Source organism: Megalops cyprinoides, chromosome 10 (assembly GCF_013368585.1).
Source record: "Megalops cyprinoides isolate fMegCyp1 chromosome 10, fMegCyp1.pri, whole genome shotgun sequence".
NCBI lineage: Eukaryota > Metazoa > Chordata > Actinopteri > Elopiformes > Megalopidae > Megalops > Megalops cyprinoides.
In genome coordinates, this window is record NC_050592.1 from 1635001 (window position 1) to 1652500 (window position 17500).

Below are 17500 nucleotides of genomic sequence, written 5' to 3' on the forward strand. Positions count from 1 at the left end.
TGAGCTTGAAGCCGCCAGACTTCCCCGTCCCCCTGCACTGCCACACTGTGTGGGAGGGCATGGGGGTCAAACTGTCCTGCACCGTGCAGGGCTGCCCCACACCAAACGTCACCTGGTGAGGGCCAGCATGCACACACACACACACACACACACACACACACACACACACGCATATGCACACACAGAGACACACACTCATGCACGTACTCACACACACACCTATACGCACACACACACATGTGCACACACATGCCTATACACCTGGACATACACACATGATCTCACGCAGCATGCATGTTCCTCCTGATGGCGTAGTGACAGTTCTTACACTTCTAAACATGAGTCCGTTGTAAGACACTACAGTGTAGGAAGAGAGCCCATTTGGCCACAGTTACAGGAATCTAAAACAGCAAGTTCAGGAGCATTCACGGCTCAGCGGAGCCTGAGTCGATTAGCCTAAATGACTGTGCTAGATGAGACAGTTCACCTGAAATTAGTGACCTCGCTGAATGTGTCCACTGGGCTGTTTCTGTGCAGGTACAAAGATGGGCTCCCGCTGAAAAAGTTCAATCACCCCTGGAACTACAAGCTGCAGCAGACCTATGGCCTGAACGTCCTGGAGATCCGAAGGTGAGATAGGGGGCACCGCAGGGTGAGATGCGCAGGTGAGATAGGGGGCACCGCAGGGTGAGATCCGCAGGTGAGATAGGGGGCACCGCAGGGTGAGATCCGCAGGTGAGATAGGGGGCACTGCAGTGCAGACTCCATCTCCCATCAGCCCTCATTTAAATATCTGCCCTGGTGAAGCCCCCTGGCTGCTTTCACATCAAGGTCAGAAGAAAACCACGGATGGGTTTCTCCTTTTTAGCTATATTGCCAGTGAACTTGGTCTGATCGTGGTCAAGTTTTGGTCAGGCAGCATTTTTTTCTCCCTTTTTCAGTAACAATATCACAGACACAGGAAGCAGGTTTCTTTCTGGAAGATTACTGCAGAGTGAGTTTGGGAGGAAAACGCACAGAATAAATTAGATTCTTATTGAAAGCCACTTGAGGAGATTCTTCCCACAGTTCATACAGATATAAGGCATTACATAAGCACATTTTACACACTAAAGTCTTACTGAAATTCATATAGAGCAAGCAGTCATACCTTAAGACATAGGGCTGTTTATCAAAACTATAATCTAGAACATGTTTTAGATCAGGAACTATAGGAGGGGCTGCACATCTAATGACTGGATATTCACAGTGTAACATTATTATTCATTATTTTCGCTATTTCATTGTTATTTTATTTCATTATTATACATTGCTGCATAGAATCATTGTTTCTTTGTTTGCAGATGTTCTGTTGAAGATGCAGGGGAATACAAGGCTGTGGCCAGCAGTCCGTTGGGAGAGGCCACTACCTTTGCCACTCTGACGGTGAACTGTAAGTGATTTCACCTCTGCAAATGCTTATACTGTCACTGTAGAGAGGCACTTTGCCTAAACGCCGCTGGCAGGAACCCCGACTGGCTCAAATGGTAAAAGCAGCCGATGTCTCAAGTGCAAGACTGGATAGTCATGACATCAGCTGACGATGACCAGTAGTCCTCAGTAAAGGAACAAAAAACTGACTTTGGGGAGGGTAGGTGGAAGGGCAGGGCGGCCAGGGGGTTGTCACGGGCGGAAATGTGTTTGTCTTGCCCTCCTGGACAGGTGGTGGGTATCGTAATTCCAGGGTAATTCGGACATTTGAAACTGGGGAGAAAAAAATTGGGAAATAATCACTGGGCATTCCAAATTTTTTTAAAAATTCACTGAAAACGACAACTTTGGAGCATTAAGTGTTTATCTGATCTCCATTGATTGTGTTTATTGGGTCATTTTAGCACAAAATTACCAAACTGCATGAATGAACAGGCACTGTGGTGTGTATGTTGCTGCCTTTTTATACCCTTACAGTATTTACACAGCGTTTTAACACAAGTTTACCATTTCTTTCTGCAAATTAAGACATCCTGTCGGGAGCAGAACCCCTGTGTGCTTCGTTATTGACGCGGCTCACCAGAATCATCTAACTTCTGCACGATTATTAAGACGTAGCAGGGATCCAATTACAACACATGTGAATGAAACGAAGCTTTGAGAAGCAGCACTGGGGTACATGGCACCGCAATAGCGGCCCATTTCTGCTCACATTTTAATCAGCTCCAAAGACTTAATGAGACACTTCAAGGGAGAAAGACTTTCCCTCTCCATCCATATTTCACTCCCTTCATTGTTAAAAATAGTTTGAAGGGAATATTTTATGCGGCTTGCGTTTCGGTAGCGTTTCTGGGTGTGACACCCCCCTCTCTGTTGCAGCGTTCCGGGCCTCCTCGGCTGGAATGGAGTACTCCTGGAGTCCAAGTGAGTGCAAACGCATTCCGTCCAATCAGAAACGAGCCTCCTCTGCCACAGCCTTCTGAAGTCATTTCCTCCTCTTGCAAGAACAAGCGGGGCAAGCCTTACGAACATCGTGACTTTGCTCAGGGTTTTTTTTGTTTTGTTTCACTCCTCCAAATTTCGATTGAGTGGAAGCAATGACGGGGGGGGGGCGTGGGGGGACGTGGGGGAAGCGCGGGTGGGGGGGGGTGGGGGGGGGGGGGTGTTACACTGCCACCTAGACAAGCGAGAGTCATATATATTTCATGCAGCATCGTGGGATTGCTCGCAGTTACTCAGGCTTTCAGAGCGGCCTGTCACAGTCCTCCTGTCCCTGCCGAATACCACCCGAAGGCACGTTTTCATGCCCTGCAGAAACAAAGGGTCCCTCGCAGCACCTGGGAGGTTATCTCCTCACGCAAATACAACTCTGCTAATCTCAGCACAATGCAGGAAAAGAACAGAATGTCTTTCCATTTATCAACCACGATCGGTACCTGGGATAAGGTTGTTCGCCAAATAAAGGAGGAAGAAGACTAATGAAAAATAAACTGTAAGTAGATCATAAAATCATCAGTAAATGATAGTGTGGGGCAGTAAATAAACTGTACCAGGGACACAGAGAACCCAGGGGGTGGTTACTGAACAAGTCTGCATAAACGTTTGTTTTTCCTATCATTTCAGGGGTGATCAGCGCTAGTGGTTGTTTTATTAATGTTGAATCCAGTTTCTGCTCCATAGATCTGTTCCTGGGAATTCTAACTGGAATTTGCAGGAAACGAAATTTAAGTTATCTTGCAGCTATTCCACGCTCTGTCAAAGATCTGGGTACCTCAACAAATAGCTTGTCAGGAATCATGTACCTTTTCAAAATGTCTTCTCTCCTCTCCTGCTTCTCTGTGTCTTAAGCTGTGCTTCTCTGCCTGTTCCAATATTTAACCACGTTCAGCGACACCGGGTCACGTGGTGTGGCTGCGCTCCTGAAGATTGCAAAGGCTGCCTTTTTTCCTCTGCTCCTGAGCAAGCCGGCTTACTGCACCACTCCAAATAATTTCATTAAAAGCTTAGCCAAAACTGCATTTTACAAGCTATATTGTGAAAGTCATTTTTTATTATTTTTTCAGACTTACTGTCAGAAAAGTAATTAAATGCAGTCTTGCCTGGGTGGAAACGCCAACATAGCCTCACTGTGGCGTGGTTCTTACGCTGTCCTCCCACATTATAACAGGAGGAATATGAGGAAAAATGTTTGTTTGAACTAAGGGACGGCAGACACAGGACTGAGCAAGCCGTGATCAAACAGGGGTATCAGCAGTTGTGTTGTCTGCTAAATGAATATATTAATGTTTATGAATTGATTGCCAGTAGGATTTACAGTTGAGCAGATTTGCGGTGGGTGACAAAGTCAGATGCTGGGGCAGTGTGGGAAGGCAGTGTGGTGTAGCGGTAAGAAGGAGGGCTTATCACTGAAAAGTTGCTGGTTCAACTCCCTGCTGGGGCACTGCTGTGGTACCCTTGGACAAAGTCCTTAACCCACAAGTGCCTCCGTAAATATCAAGCTGTAGAAGTGGATTAAAAATATGTAAGTTGCTCTGGATAAGAGTGTCTGCTAAATGACAAAATGTAATGTGATGCCACCAATAATTATGTGGCATAAATGTGCCTGCTAACGTATCGGCTATGTGGCTGGTGTGTGTTACTCTCCTCCTCTCCCTCTGCAGTTCCTGCTCCGGAGGCGGAGGCTCGGTTTGAGTCCACCTTCACCCCGTCGTTCGTGAAGGAGGGGGACTCGCTCACCCTGTGCTGCGGATTCTCCACGGCCTTGCTGCCCTTCCAGCAGGATGTGGCCTGGTTTCTGGACGGTGAGTAGTGGTGACGGTGGCATTTCGGCCTTTTTTTCGCCTGGCCAGGTCACTCAGGGAGAACAGGAAACAGGCTCATTTGTGTCAGTGATGGATTGATGAGGGCTGGTGCTGATGCGTTTAAAAAGCCTGACCACTCTGATGAATGTGTGTGTGTGTGTGTGTGTGTGTGTGTGTGTGTGTGTGTGTGTGTGTGTGTGTGTGTGTGTATGTGTGTGTGTGTGTGTGTGTGTGTGTGTGTGTGGTAATGTGTTTGCTCTCTCCATGCAGGTGTTCCACTTCGTGAGTCCAGTAGGGTGCAGCTTCAGACGTCCCTCAGCTCCGCCTCCCTGACTGTGAGGGGCGTGCACAAGGAGCAGGAGGGCGTGTACACCGTGCGACTGCGCTCCCTGGAGGGCGTCCAGGAGCACAGCGCCTACATCTACGTCAGAGGTGGGGCCTAAGCATGGGCAGAGCCAATCAGAGCAGAGCCACAGGGCTTCCTCTGCTGGGAGAGCTGCCAGCGTCAGCCTGAGCAGGGAGCTTTCCCTGAGAGGAAAAAGCACAGTATTGTTTGGTGTTGGACTCCTAATAGACTGTGACTGTATTGACTCCCCCCAGACATTGATGAATGTTTTAATTGGGTGCTTAGCGCGCGTACGCCTTGAGAGCGCTGAGAATCAGCTGCGATGCTGCTGGACTCTGCCCGCGGAGGAGAGCGACAGGCGGAAGAGCGCTCCGTCTGTGTTGTTGTTTAAAACAGGCAGCGCTACGTGAGGGGGGAACCGCTCCAGTGCTTACGGGCCCTCCTGTGCCAAATTACCCAGCATCCTCTGGGAGGGCACCGTGCCCTGAGCCCTGAGATGAAGGCCCAGCTCACTCACATGAAGGCTGGAGACACACTCCCTCTGCAGCCAGCTACTGTCACACTACCACCGCCATCTGCACTGAATCTTTCATATGCCCCCAATCCCACACCCCCCCCCCCCCCCAACCCGCAACCCCCCCATCACCAACTCCCTCAGCTGAAAACTTCCAGCCAGAGTACAATCTTAATATCAGTAATTGTGCAAGCATTGACTTTTCCCTCTTATTAGAGGATCTGGCTCAGACTCCTGCCAGAAGTTATAATTAAAGACACTGGTGGAGTCGGCCATGTTTTTTTTCTCATCCCCCAGGTAGAATTTGCATTATAAATCTGTGAAGGAAAGAAGGGGCATCTCGGGAACAGAGGAAAGCACTGAGATTTCTCCCTGTCTGTGAGAGTGGTAGCAGGACACAGATTTCCCCCAGTCTGTGAGAACAGTCATGGGGCAAAGCACTGAGATTTCTTCCTGGCTGTGAGGACAGTCACAGGGGCAAAGCACTGAGATTTCTTCCTGACTGTGAGGACAGTCACAGGGGCAAAGCGCTGAGATTTCTTCCTGACTGTGAGGACAGTCACAGGGGCAAAGCGCTGAGATTTCTTCCTGACTGTGAGGACAGTCACGGGGCAAAGCACTGAGATTTCTTCCTGACTGTGAGGACAGTCACGGGGCAAAGCACTGAGATTTCTGACTGTGAGAACAGTCACAGGGGCAAAGCACTGAGATTTCTTCCTGTCTGTGAGGACATTCATGGGGCAAAGCGCTGAGATTTCTTCCTGACTGTGAGGACAGTCACGGGGCAAAGCACTGAGATTTCTGACTGTGAGAACAGTCATGGGGCAAAGCGCTGAGATTTCTTCCTGTCTCTGAGGACAGTCACAGGGGCAAAGCGCTGAGATTTCTTCCTGACTATGAGGATAGTCACAGGGGCAAAGCGCTGAGATTTCTTCCTGACTGTGAGGACAGTCACAGGGGCAAAGCGCTGAGATTTTCCCCAGTTTGCTCTTCTCTGTGGACTCTGTATCTGACAGATTGGAGGCCTTCTCTGGGTGACCTCATTCTCTCTTACCCTCCTTTCTACTCCCAAAAGTTTGGAACAGCAGGTTATGAGACGGCAAAAAGTCATAGGTCTGAAAGCAGCGGTAGTTAACATATGGCTGGCCTCTGCCGGCCTCGTCAGCACTGCCGGATTCGGCCGACTCCTCTGACTCCCACTGTCCCCTAGAAAGGCATGATGGAGCACAAAGGAACGTCTAGCAACGTGCTAAATAATCCCAGACCTGAGATGCACTGCCTCTTCCCATGGTTGAGCCATCCTTTTGTCACAAATTGCTTGCAATATTTTCAGTTTTCAGGTTTCACTCTTCAGACTTCTTCCTAACATATAATATAGGATAACTAGCTAACTAACGCAACTAATCATCTAAAAGACGAACCATATCAAAATTTGTTCGAGCAGGCAGAAAAAAAAGCAATACCTAGCAAGAGAAGTGCAAAATAAAAAAAGGTTACATGAAATATCAGCAAAAGTGGATAGTTAGATAGTGAAAATGCAAGCGGTGCAGATTAAAAAACAATTGTAGAAAAACAGGAGTGAATGTGCTTTAGGAGGAAACATTAACCAGATGCAGAGAAAACTGCCAGGTGAGAGAGCAGGTTCTGTGTTCTCAGGATCACATGGTGTCTAAAGGTCAAAGGTCAGCCAATATTAACATTAGCATTAGCACAGTGTGGCAGTGTAGCATAGTAGTTCAGGAGCAGGACTCAGAACTGAAAGGTTGCAGGTGCGATTCCCTGCTGGAGCACTGCTGCTGTACCCTTGGGCGAGGTACTTAACCCACAATTGCCTCAGTAGATATTCAGCGGTATGAATGGTTAACACTGTTAAAAAACTGCAACAGATGTAAGTTGTTCTGGATAAGAGCATCTGCTAAAAATGAAAAAATGTAATAATGTAGTAATAACAGCAGAGTCTGACTAGACTCCCAGCTGAGGGCTGATGTGTGACTGATACCTCACTCCTTACTCCCTCTCTCCCTCTCTCCCTCTCTCCATCTCTCCATGTCTCCATCTCTCACTCTCTCTCACTCTCTCCCTCTCTCCCCCTCTCCCTCTCTCCATCTCTCCATCTCTCCATGTCTCCATCTCTCACTCTCTCTCACTCTCTCCCTCTCTCCCTCTCTCCATCTCTCACTCTCTCTCCCTCTCTCCCTCCATCCCTCTGTCCCTTTGTCCAGACGGGTCCTCTGAGGTAGTGGGGGCTCCTGGATCCCCCCTGCAGGTTCAGTGCAGAGATGTGAACCGGGACTACGTCTTCCTTTCCTGGCAACCCCCCAGTGCGGACGGGGCCAGCCCTGTGCAGGGATACTATGTGGAACGGTAGGAGGGAGGATGCACTCTGCCCGTTGAACACTCAGAATGCTCCTAAGCAGTGCGGAGGAGTGGATTTCCTTTCAACAAAATAAACTTTCTGTCCACCGAACAGTCAGCAGTCATGCCACCCTTTAACTTCTTCCTGCCTGACGGCTGACTCTGAGTGAGGCAGTGCTTAGCTAGTACCTGATCTGCTGTAATGCACTTCCAGATCCATGAAAAGCACTGTACAAATGCATACTCTGTATTATCAGACACCATTTCATGTTTTCAGCTCTGAGAGTTTATTTTTTGGTCTAATATTCTGGCGTATAGTTATTGATCAGGATTGTGAGTGCGGTTGGCTCATATTCTAAGCAGAACACTGCTATGGTGTTCCCTCAGGACAGGACGCTTAACCCACATTGCCTGCAGTTAAACCCTGGTTGTACAGGTGATTTATAGGTATGTGTATGATGTGCAGGTGGAACATTAGCGCAGGTCGGGAGGTGTGTGTGTAAGCAGGTGAAATGAGAGTGGACACAGATAAAGCAGTCTGTGGTAGCCAAAGGGCTGCCTGAGGGTCCTAGCCGAAGGTGAAGCCATCCTCGTACCCTTTCATGCAGCATGGTCTCACAGCTGCATTGCACATTGTAATGAGGGGACGGAGTGAAGCCATTAGGAAAGGCCTTATGATGGCACTGATAATGATCACCAGAGGAGGGCCACTGATTCAGGCACCTGTGATGCAGCTTCCATCAGACACATTAGCCACGACTGGCTGATGAGGACTGACCATCTGAAGCATGACACTGGGGTGCATTAGGGTCACACACACACACACAGTCTGGCGCTGTTCAGTGGCTGCACTCTGTGAGGTGTGTGTATGTGTGTGCATGCGTATGTGTGCGTGTGTGTCGCAGCTACAGACAGGCTGGCAGATGAAAGCTTCTCAGAGGCACCATATGATGAAAGAGGGACAGCACCTTCCCTCCCTGTCTCCTAGCAACACCATCACACACTTTGAAATCTTCCTGCCGTCGGTTTATTTGCACTTTGTTTGTTTTGCCAGGTGATTATATTTTCATGCTAGCAGCATTGTTATTCTGTTAGCCTTGTCATCGTTATTAAGGCTAATCAGAGCTGACAGGCAAGAGCCATTAAATGCTTGCTGTAACCAGGGAACCTATAACACAGCGCTGATCTGAGATCAATTTATTCCTCCTGCATCTGTGTCTCCCGCTCCCCGCTTCCCTGCGCTCAGGTGTGAGATCGGGGTCGGGGAGTGGGTGCGCTGTGACGAGGCCCTGCAGAAGCTGTGCCACTACCCCCTCCAGGGCCTGAAGGAGAACACCCTGTACCAGTTCAGAGTGCAGGCGGTCAACCAGGCCGGGGCGGGGCGACCCTCCAAACCCAGCGACCCCGTCCTCACCGGCGACCCTGCGGAGCCTGGCCGCACCATGGGTGAGGGGGACACCTGGGGGCACCTGTCCCGCATGCGCTGATCAAAGCACAGGGGTTATGTGGGGACAGGGCAGGTGGGGGGGATCAGATGTTACACTGTGTTTTTGTTCCAGAGGGGGGTGTAAAACGGCCCCGTCCTGCATGACTCAGGACCTGCTGGTGACCCTTTCCCTCTCTTCTCTTGCTCTCACTTCTTGTTTCTAAAGTTGTTGCCTCCGGAACTTTTTAAGGAGCTGCTACTGATGCAGCAGCTTTAATGTTAATGCTCATTATACCCCACACTGGGGACTCCTCGTTTAGACTCGGAGAGGGAGGGGGAAACGGCCAGAGGCCAGGTCATGTGTGCTGATGGAGTTGCAGTCTAACTGGGCCGACAGTCACGGGGAAGGGGTGACCAATGCATGCCGTGCCCCAGCGACACCCCCACTGAAATAAAACATGCTGCTGCTTCCTGGTACTGGTGTCTAATGCACCCCCCCCCCCCCTTTCCCTCTCTCTCTCGGCCTCTCTCTGTCTCTCTGTGTTTCTCTCTGTCTCTCCCTCTCTCTCTCCCTCTCTCTCTCTCTCTCTCTCTCTCTCTCCCTCTCTCTCGCTCTCTCTCTCTCTCCCGCTCTCTCTCTCTCTCTCTCTCCGTCTCTCTCTCTCTCTCTCTCTCTCTCCTTCTCTCTCTCTCACAGTGGTCAAGGTGGACAGAGGGAGGGAGATCATCATCACCAAAGACCAGCTGGAAAGTGAGGATCAGCAGCTGCAGCTCTGAGCTCTGCTGAGGGAGGGCTGCTCTCACACACCCGGCATTCACCTGCCCATTGTAACGCACTCTAATGTTGCAGGGATAGCGCACAACACTGATGCAACTTTGCTGCAACGTTGTGGGCCGGTTAGGGATATGATGATTATGATGAAGATATGATATGATGCATGATATGATGCAGGAGATTCCTTTATGTTGTTCTTTGATATACAGTGGGTGATAATTCAGATAATGACCATGACACCTCGGTGTCTTTCTTTGCTCTGGGGTGGCAAGTTTGACAACATGGATATGCAGTGTGGAAGCAGGGAGGGCGCGGTTGATTTTGAATGATTACAACTTTATTGTCCCTTCAAAGTAGAAAACTGCCTTTAGCTTCACTTGATATAAGAAGGTAAACACATCAGTAATGCAAGACAATGAAGAAAAAGAACATCAAAAGCTGAAAGACAGGTTGTGAAAAGTACGTGTGTGTGAGATCAGCACGCGTCAGTACCCCACACACAATAAAACCTGAACTCCCCCCCCCTGAACCTCCCCTCCCCTTTCCTGGCCCCCCGTTCCCCCTACCCCCCCTTTCCCCTCCCCCCGCGTCTCCAGGTCAGATTCGGGTTCCCTTCCCTCCCACCGACGTGCATGCGAGTGATGTGACCGACACCTACGCTGTGGTGAGCTGGAATGAGCCGGAGCCCCGCGGCAAGGAGCCCCTCACCTTTTATGTGGAGCGGGTGAGTCCAGCCTGCTGCCTACTGCCAGACCCCCCCACTGGCCTCCCCGTTGGCCCCCCTTCCGGCACCCAGCATTTCACCCCAGGCTTTACCCTTTGCCTCTGGGATTTAGGTTGTAGGTGCTGAATCCATTATTGGTGCATTTGTAGCAGAGTAGAAGAGAACCAGCTAAGTGGCCAGAGCAAAGAACAGGCGGGGAGTCTAAGGCCGAGCACTGCCGGAGGACACAAACTTTTATTGGACATTTATAAGCAGTTCTGTAATAAAGCTACAGCATCTGAAATCACAGAGCTCTTAAACATGTATCCTTTAAAAGAATGAAAATTATGATTTCTCCTTGCTCTGGGCAAGTGTTTTCTAATAGTTGGTTTCTTTAAATGTCCTATTTTAATTATAATTGAGTTTGGTGACTAATAGAAACAGATGATGTGGTGGAAAAAAAGACAAATAGTGATAGAAAAAAAATAAAAGAACAGCAAGAACGAATGAGAGGTAAAAGACATGTAAATGGCAGGTAAAAAAATCTATTTGTGTGTGTGTGTGTCTGTGTGTGTGTATGTATGCGTGGATGTGTGTATGTGTGTGTGTGTGTATCTGTATGTGCGTGTTGGTGTATGTGTGTGTGTGTGTGTGCGTGTGTGTGTATGTGTGCGTGTGTGTGTGTGCGTGCTTGCGTGTGTGTGTGTGTGTGTGTGCGCGTGTGTGTGTGTGCGTGCGTGCTTGCGTGTGTGTGTGTGTGTGTGTGTGTGTGTGTGTGTGTGCGTGCGTGCGTGCGTGCTTGTGTGTGTGTGTGTGTGTGTGTTTGCATGTGTGTATGTGTGTGTGTATCTGTATGTGTGTGTGTGTGCGTGTGTGTGTGTGCGTGCGTGCGTGCTTGTGTGTGTGTGATAGTCCATCGCAGGGAGAGGCAGCTGGCAGATGGCCAGTATGGGCATGGTGGTGAGCTCCCCCAGGTTCGCTGTGTATGACCTGCAGAAGGGAACGTCCTACTGCTTCCGCATTCGCTCCGTCAACAAGTACGGAGTGAGCGAGGCGTCCGAGCCCAGCCCGCCCATCTCTCTGGGGGCACCTCAAGGTCAGTCTGCCGGAACCCCCACATCTGCACACACACAGGGCGGAGCCGAGAGAGAGACCAAAATTAAAAAAGGATTACAGACAGAAATGACAGATGAATGACAGATGAACCTGTGCTCACTAGACTACAGCTTTACTGTAGTTTACTGTGGTTGAAAATTTTTGCTCTATTGACATTTGCCCAGTGTACATATATGTGAGCATGTGTGTTTGTGTGTGAGTGTGTGTGTGTGCCCGTGTGAGTGAGTTTGTGTCCGCGCGTGTGTGTGACTGTGTGTGCATGTATGTGCGTGAGTGTGCTTGTGTGTGTGCGTGTGTGTGTGCTTGTGTGTGTGTGTGTTTGTGTCCGCGCGTGTGTGTGTCCGCGCGTGTGTGTGTGTGTGTGCGTGTGTGAGTGTGTGTTTAGCACTCATTCTCTGTCTCCTATGTGTGTGTGTGTGTGTGTGTGTGTCTGTGTGTGTGTGTGTGCGCGCGTGTGTGTGTGTGTGTGTGTGTGTGTTTGTATCCGCGCGTGTGTGTGTGTGTGTGTTTGTGAGTGTGTGTGTGTGTGTGTGTTTGTGTCCGCGCGTGTGTGTGTGTGTTTGTGCGTGTGTGAGTGTGTGTTTAGCACTCATTCTCTGTCTCCTATGTGTGTGCGCGCTTGTGCGTGTGTGTGTGTGTGTGTGTGTGTGTGTGTGTGTGTGTGTGTGTGTGTGTGTGTGTGTGTGTGTGTGTGTGTGAGTGTGTGTTTAGCACTCATTCTCTGTCTCCTATGTGTGTGTCAGCACCTCCTGCTCCAGCACACGGGATCCTGGCTCTTCCAGACACAGACTCCTCTGTGCTGCTGACATGGGCAGAGCCCAAAAGCAAGGAGGGGGTGCTGGGGTACTACCTGTACTCCTGCGAGGCCGGGACCAGCAACTGGAACACAGTCAACAACAAACCCATCACCGGCACCAGGTAACAAGGACCAGTGCTGATGCTCCAGTTAGCATGTGGATAGCATACGCCCAGTGTTAGTTAGCATGTGGATAGCACACTGTCAGTGGTAGCATGTGGACAGCACACTCTCAGTGTTAGTTAGCGCACAGATCATTGTGTTCATTCACTGCCAGCTCTCTCTTTCTTTCTCTCTCTGTCTCTCTCTCTCTCTCTCTCTCTCTCTCTCTCTCTGGCACAGGTTCACGGTTCATGGGCTGTCCTCACAGAAGCAGTATGTTTTCCGGGTGAAGTCGGTCAGCAGAGCTGGCACAAGCGAGTACTCAGAGGAGACCCGCCCTATTCTGGTCAAAGCAGCCATCGGTGAGTGCTACAGTGTCACTGCTGAGCTAACATGTAACACATAACGCTCCCCAAACGCCAAAGCAACATCTCGAGAACATTAACAGACAACTTCCAGAAGGTGGGATCTGCTCCCTACAATGAAGTAGTGCTAGAGATAAAGACGTTCCGGTGCATTAGACTCATGCACACGTGAGATAGAGAGTGGAGATCGCTGGGGTGAGCTGACCTGGGCGTTGTGATCATTGAAGGTGGGCATAGCTGCGGCCTAACTGACTCACCTTGGTCTCTGCACTCATCATTAGGCTCCGCCCTCTGGGACTGCTGCTCTCAGCCACTCAGAAGAGTCCCTGTGATCTCCCATCAGCCCCGTGCAACTCCTGCAAACACCCCCCCCCCTCCTCCTGAAGCGGGCTCCGGTTCTGCTTCCTTGCGTTTGTTTAGCATTTTTTCTCGGCTCTGGGGTCTCCCCGCGCCGGGAGTCCCTGGACAGCGGCCTCCGTAGCGGTGCTGATTGGCTAGGGCCGGTCCGCTCGGAGGAGCGCCCGCGAGAGCTCTGATGAAAGAGGCACTCCCTGTGCCTCTCGCCGTTTAGCTGGTAAAAACGTTTCTGAAGACATCCTCTCCTCCCTCGGCACACAGTGCTAATACTGGCTCCTTCAAAGCCCCGACGCAGCATCCAAACACAGCACACAGAGTTTCCTGATTAGCTCTGACACTCTGCAGTGGTGGAGACCGGGCCTCTGTTCCCACTGAACTGCCCTGCCTTATTGCCCACATCACCCCATTTAAACACCCAGAACATTCTGGCAAAACCACGCTGAGGAGATAAACTTCTGGTTAGCAATAAGTGTGGTATTACAGGCAACACCGGTTTTATGCTTTCAGTTTTTGGTAAGAAAAAATTACACGTGAATCAAAACCTAATTTATTGAAAGGGTCTTTAATGTTGTTTTGAATAAATGTGTTCATTAAATGGTTTTGAAAGGGTCTTTAATGTTGTTTTGAACAACATTAAAGACCCTTTCAGCCTCTCCTACAATGAGTAACGAATCTTTCAGTCAGCTGACTGAGTGGGTAGCGGAAGAACATGAACTGGGATTATAATCAGAGGAGCAGAGGATTGCAGGTTTGATGCCACATTGGGACACTGCTGTTGCACCTTTGAGTAAAAGTAAAATATCTGTATGTCTTAATGCATGCTGTAAGCCATACACAGCAATTTAGTCACAAAAAAATGAGGTAAAAGGAATATGAAGTGACACTGCAAGATCTGTGTCTGGGTTACAGCTGAGCAGCGTCAGAAAGCTGGACTGTATATTAGAGGCGGTTTTGCAGTCCTCCATGACTGAATTTCCTCAGCGAATTTAAAAAGCATTTGGGCTTATGCTCATTGCCATTGTCATCCTCATCATCACTAATGTCTCAGTGACACGGCCTCATATTGGCCACAGCCTGGTTGATATCGTTCATTGCGTTATAATAAAGGTTTATGATCATTGTTTCACATAGATAACGTTGGAGGGACTGTGAGGGTGGCGTTGACATTGCGGTCGTGTCATTCCTCCTGATCCCCCCACAGGCACCCCGTCCTCACCCTCGGCCATCGCCCTTCTGAACTGCACGGGGACGGAGATGGTGATTGGCTGGAAGGCTCCGGCCAGGAGCGGGGGGGACAGCGTGAGGGGGTACTACCTGGATCAGATGGACACGGCGCTGGAGGTCTGGCGCGAGGTCAACATCAAGTCCATCAAAGAAAGGATTTACAAGGTGCGCTGTGACTCACCCTCTCACCTTTTGTTCTGGCGTCAGCAGGTGCCACACCTGTTGGCTCCAGGGGCCCTCTGTCCTTTGAAGGTTCAGCGTCTCGCTCACATTGAGCTGAAACCTGTGGCCTTATTTTTTCCACAGAATCAAGGGCTGTGTTTGCATTGTTTGTTTTAATGCGAGAGGTGCCAGTGTGCTTGACTCTCTTTGTTTGCAACTGCTCCCTAATTCTGCTCTACACTGCCCTCTGTTGGAAGATGAGTGTAACAGTCTTTTTTCCACTCATCACCTCATGGATCAGTACATTTTTGCACACAATACCAGCCAATCCATTTATTTTATTTTATGAATGCTTTATCATATTACCCACCCTGATGATCTTTGCATTTAAATTAGATAAATCAGAATGTATTTATTGTCACGGTATGAACAGAATGTTCAGAACACTGTTGTTCAAGGCACAAAGAGGCCAATGTAAATTACTTTTTCCTGCAATCTAACATCCAGTTTAGCAGTCAGGAGGCATCCTACACATCGAGGCTCATTAGAGACCGTCTGAAATTCAAGCCCACAGGACCCATGCCTCCCCTGATTGAAATTCATTTCTTTCCACCTCCTGCAGTCGGGGTTTCGCACAATGAACCTGCGCCATCTGGTGGTCATACGTGGGCATAACAGTCTAGTAATGTTAGCATGGCCAGTGTCCACAGGAGAGCTTTACACACGTAGCAGATATTGATTTGATCAGAGCGTTTTTGTAGTGTGTAAGTAGGGTTAGTGATCAATCTATACTTGTGTGGGAGCAGAGCTTCTTTTAAGCTTGATCATTACAGGAAGCGGTACAGGAAAATAATCCCCATGGCTTCTGCACATTGACAGTTGCTGTTCTTCACCTCGGTCCTTAAGGTCTCTCTGACACTTTAAAGAAGGTAAAGTGGCTCTGAATAATTAGATCAATTTTAGCTCAATACCCCTCTGTGCAAACTGCTCTCTAACAGAAGAGGTTTCCAAAGCTCTGCAGACTTCTCTGAGCGCTAGGTTTTCAGCACATTTCAATAAATACATCTTTCTGTGCAACAAATATGCCTCCTGTTGTGTCTCGGGGGGTGCGCTGGGCTTCTGAGAGGATCGATGTGCAGCCGAGCCCCACGGATTATTTCAGTGGGTCGAAACGCATTAGCTGGAGCTCCTACCTGGCGGGAACTACAGGACACCTGTACCGCCAGAGGAAGAATTCCCGACTGAGAGGGATATCCCAGCGTAACAGGATACCTCAGCGGATGTTCCACCCGCTGACAGACGCTTCGCACAAGCCAGGGACCTCAGAAATATTTACTTTCCAGTTTGGGTAGGTGATGTTTCAACTTGCTGAAAGAAAATAAGAGGAAGACCAAACGCTGCCGGAGATACATAACAAGCACAGAGGCATAAACCCGGTTTGATGCCTGTCGTGTCCATCTGTGTTAGTATTTCTGCTTCTCCCGATGCCAGGGAAAAGGCCAGGTTTGTTCTGACAGCAGTGGCTGCGTCCGTGATGTGGGTATCGATGTAGAAAGGCAGGATTCAGACGCTGGCCTGCAGCCCTCCCACACCCTCACCCTGCAGGATCCTGGAGAGCAGAGAGAACAGCCTGTTCTGTGGAGGGGGGCAGTAGCTAACTGCGAGAGACCATGCCTGTGTCACAAACCATCGCTGCCGAAATGAGTCTAAATCGCCCGGCGCATAAACAAACTGGCTTCCTGCCACGCCACATTGCCCCTTTGACCCTGTTTTTAAGCTGCAGGCTGACTGTCACCTCTCTGCCCTGCGGCCCATGTGTGATACCAGGGGCTCTGTGCCCATCCCACAATGCACTGGGCCTGGGTGATGGAGCAGCCGCTGTACAGAGTGAGACACTTCTGGAGCGGAACCCGGTCGCTTGTATAATGGGGAATGAATGGCCAGAGGGCACATCTGTCTCTGAGCCCAGAGCCAGAGCATGATGCAGTCGCTGTGTCACCGCTGGGGGCGAGGACAGGAGCTGTGACATCAGGCAGCCACCTGCCCGTTCATGGCCCCTGCTGACCAATCAAATACAACAGACCTGGATCGGATCAGAGCCTGTCTGTGACAGTGTTGGCACTGCCCCCCAGAGAGAATTCTGTGTCAGTGTATAATGTTCTTATAACATAACAGCAACGTGATAAGAATGTTTTAGCCTTGGATGGGACGTTTTCTTCATTGAGTACCAGCCGAGTGCAGCCGGGGAAAGGCAGGTGCTGGCCAGGCAGCCCCCGTCACTCAGGCTGCATACCCACTGTTGTATTATTGTTTTTAATCTGTGTATAATATGTGCTGTCATCTTTCTAAAGGTCAGCAACTTGCTGGAGGGACATTATTACCAGTTCCGCGTGATCGCAGCAAACATGGTCGGCATTGGCAAGCCGTCAGAGCCCAGCCAAGCCTTTCTGTGCAAGGAGTGGACCATGCCAGAACCTGGTGAGACACACACACACACACACACATGCACACACGCACACATGCACACACACACACATACATACACACACACACACACACACACACATCCACATACAAACTGCTGCAGTGAGTCATTATAAATGAACATTTTCTCATTTGTGTGGAAGAAGCCCTTGTCCTGTATCCGAGGTAAACCTCAGCATCAGTGGTGTTGTCGTGATGTGCTAACATCTCCCCAGTGCCACGGGAGGCTTTTGAAGATGGGATCTGAACGCTGTGCAGATCGTGTTTGCTGGAATGACTAATGCTTTTTACACTGCTTAACACAAACAGCTATCAGGTGCTTCTGTGGGTGGGATGGTAGGACCTGCTCACAGCTGAACCCAGGAAGCTCAATGACTGTGGAAGCAGCGCATGCATATAGCGCCTGGACACTGAGAATGAAGGGCAGGCCTGCACAGCCAGTGATAATGGAGTTTAAATACACAGCCAGTGATAATGGAGATTAAAAACCACAGCCAGTGATAA

The 17500-nt window shown here is 49.6% G+C and overlaps 1 protein-coding gene across 1 annotated transcript in view; it reads left to right on the top strand.

Moving 5' to 3' along the window:
* The window catches only part of myom3 (myomesin 3), a 48636-nt gene that overhangs the window by 16302 nt on the left and 14834 nt on the right, over positions 1–17500 (top strand). Inside the window, exons 5-19 of the mRNA XM_036539338.1 lie at positions 1–115; positions 538–630; positions 1344–1432; positions 2350–2394; positions 4131–4271; positions 4542–4703; positions 7354–7495; positions 8733–8932; positions 9610–9663; positions 10284–10411; positions 11303–11486; positions 12250–12424; positions 12645–12766; positions 14328–14515; positions 16864–16990. The exon at positions 1–115 is cut by the window's left edge and continues 43 nt beyond it. Of these exons, the coding sequence (XP_036395231.1) occupies positions 1–115; positions 538–630; positions 1344–1432; positions 2350–2394; positions 4131–4271; positions 4542–4703; positions 7354–7495; positions 8733–8932; positions 9610–9663; positions 10284–10411; positions 11303–11486; positions 12250–12424; positions 12645–12766; positions 14328–14515; positions 16864–16990 (1965 nt within the window). The remainder of the gene's footprint in view (positions 116–537; positions 631–1343; positions 1433–2349; positions 2395–4130; positions 4272–4541; positions 4704–7353; positions 7496–8732; positions 8933–9609; positions 9664–10283; positions 10412–11302; positions 11487–12249; positions 12425–12644; positions 12767–14327; positions 14516–16863; positions 16991–17500) is intronic.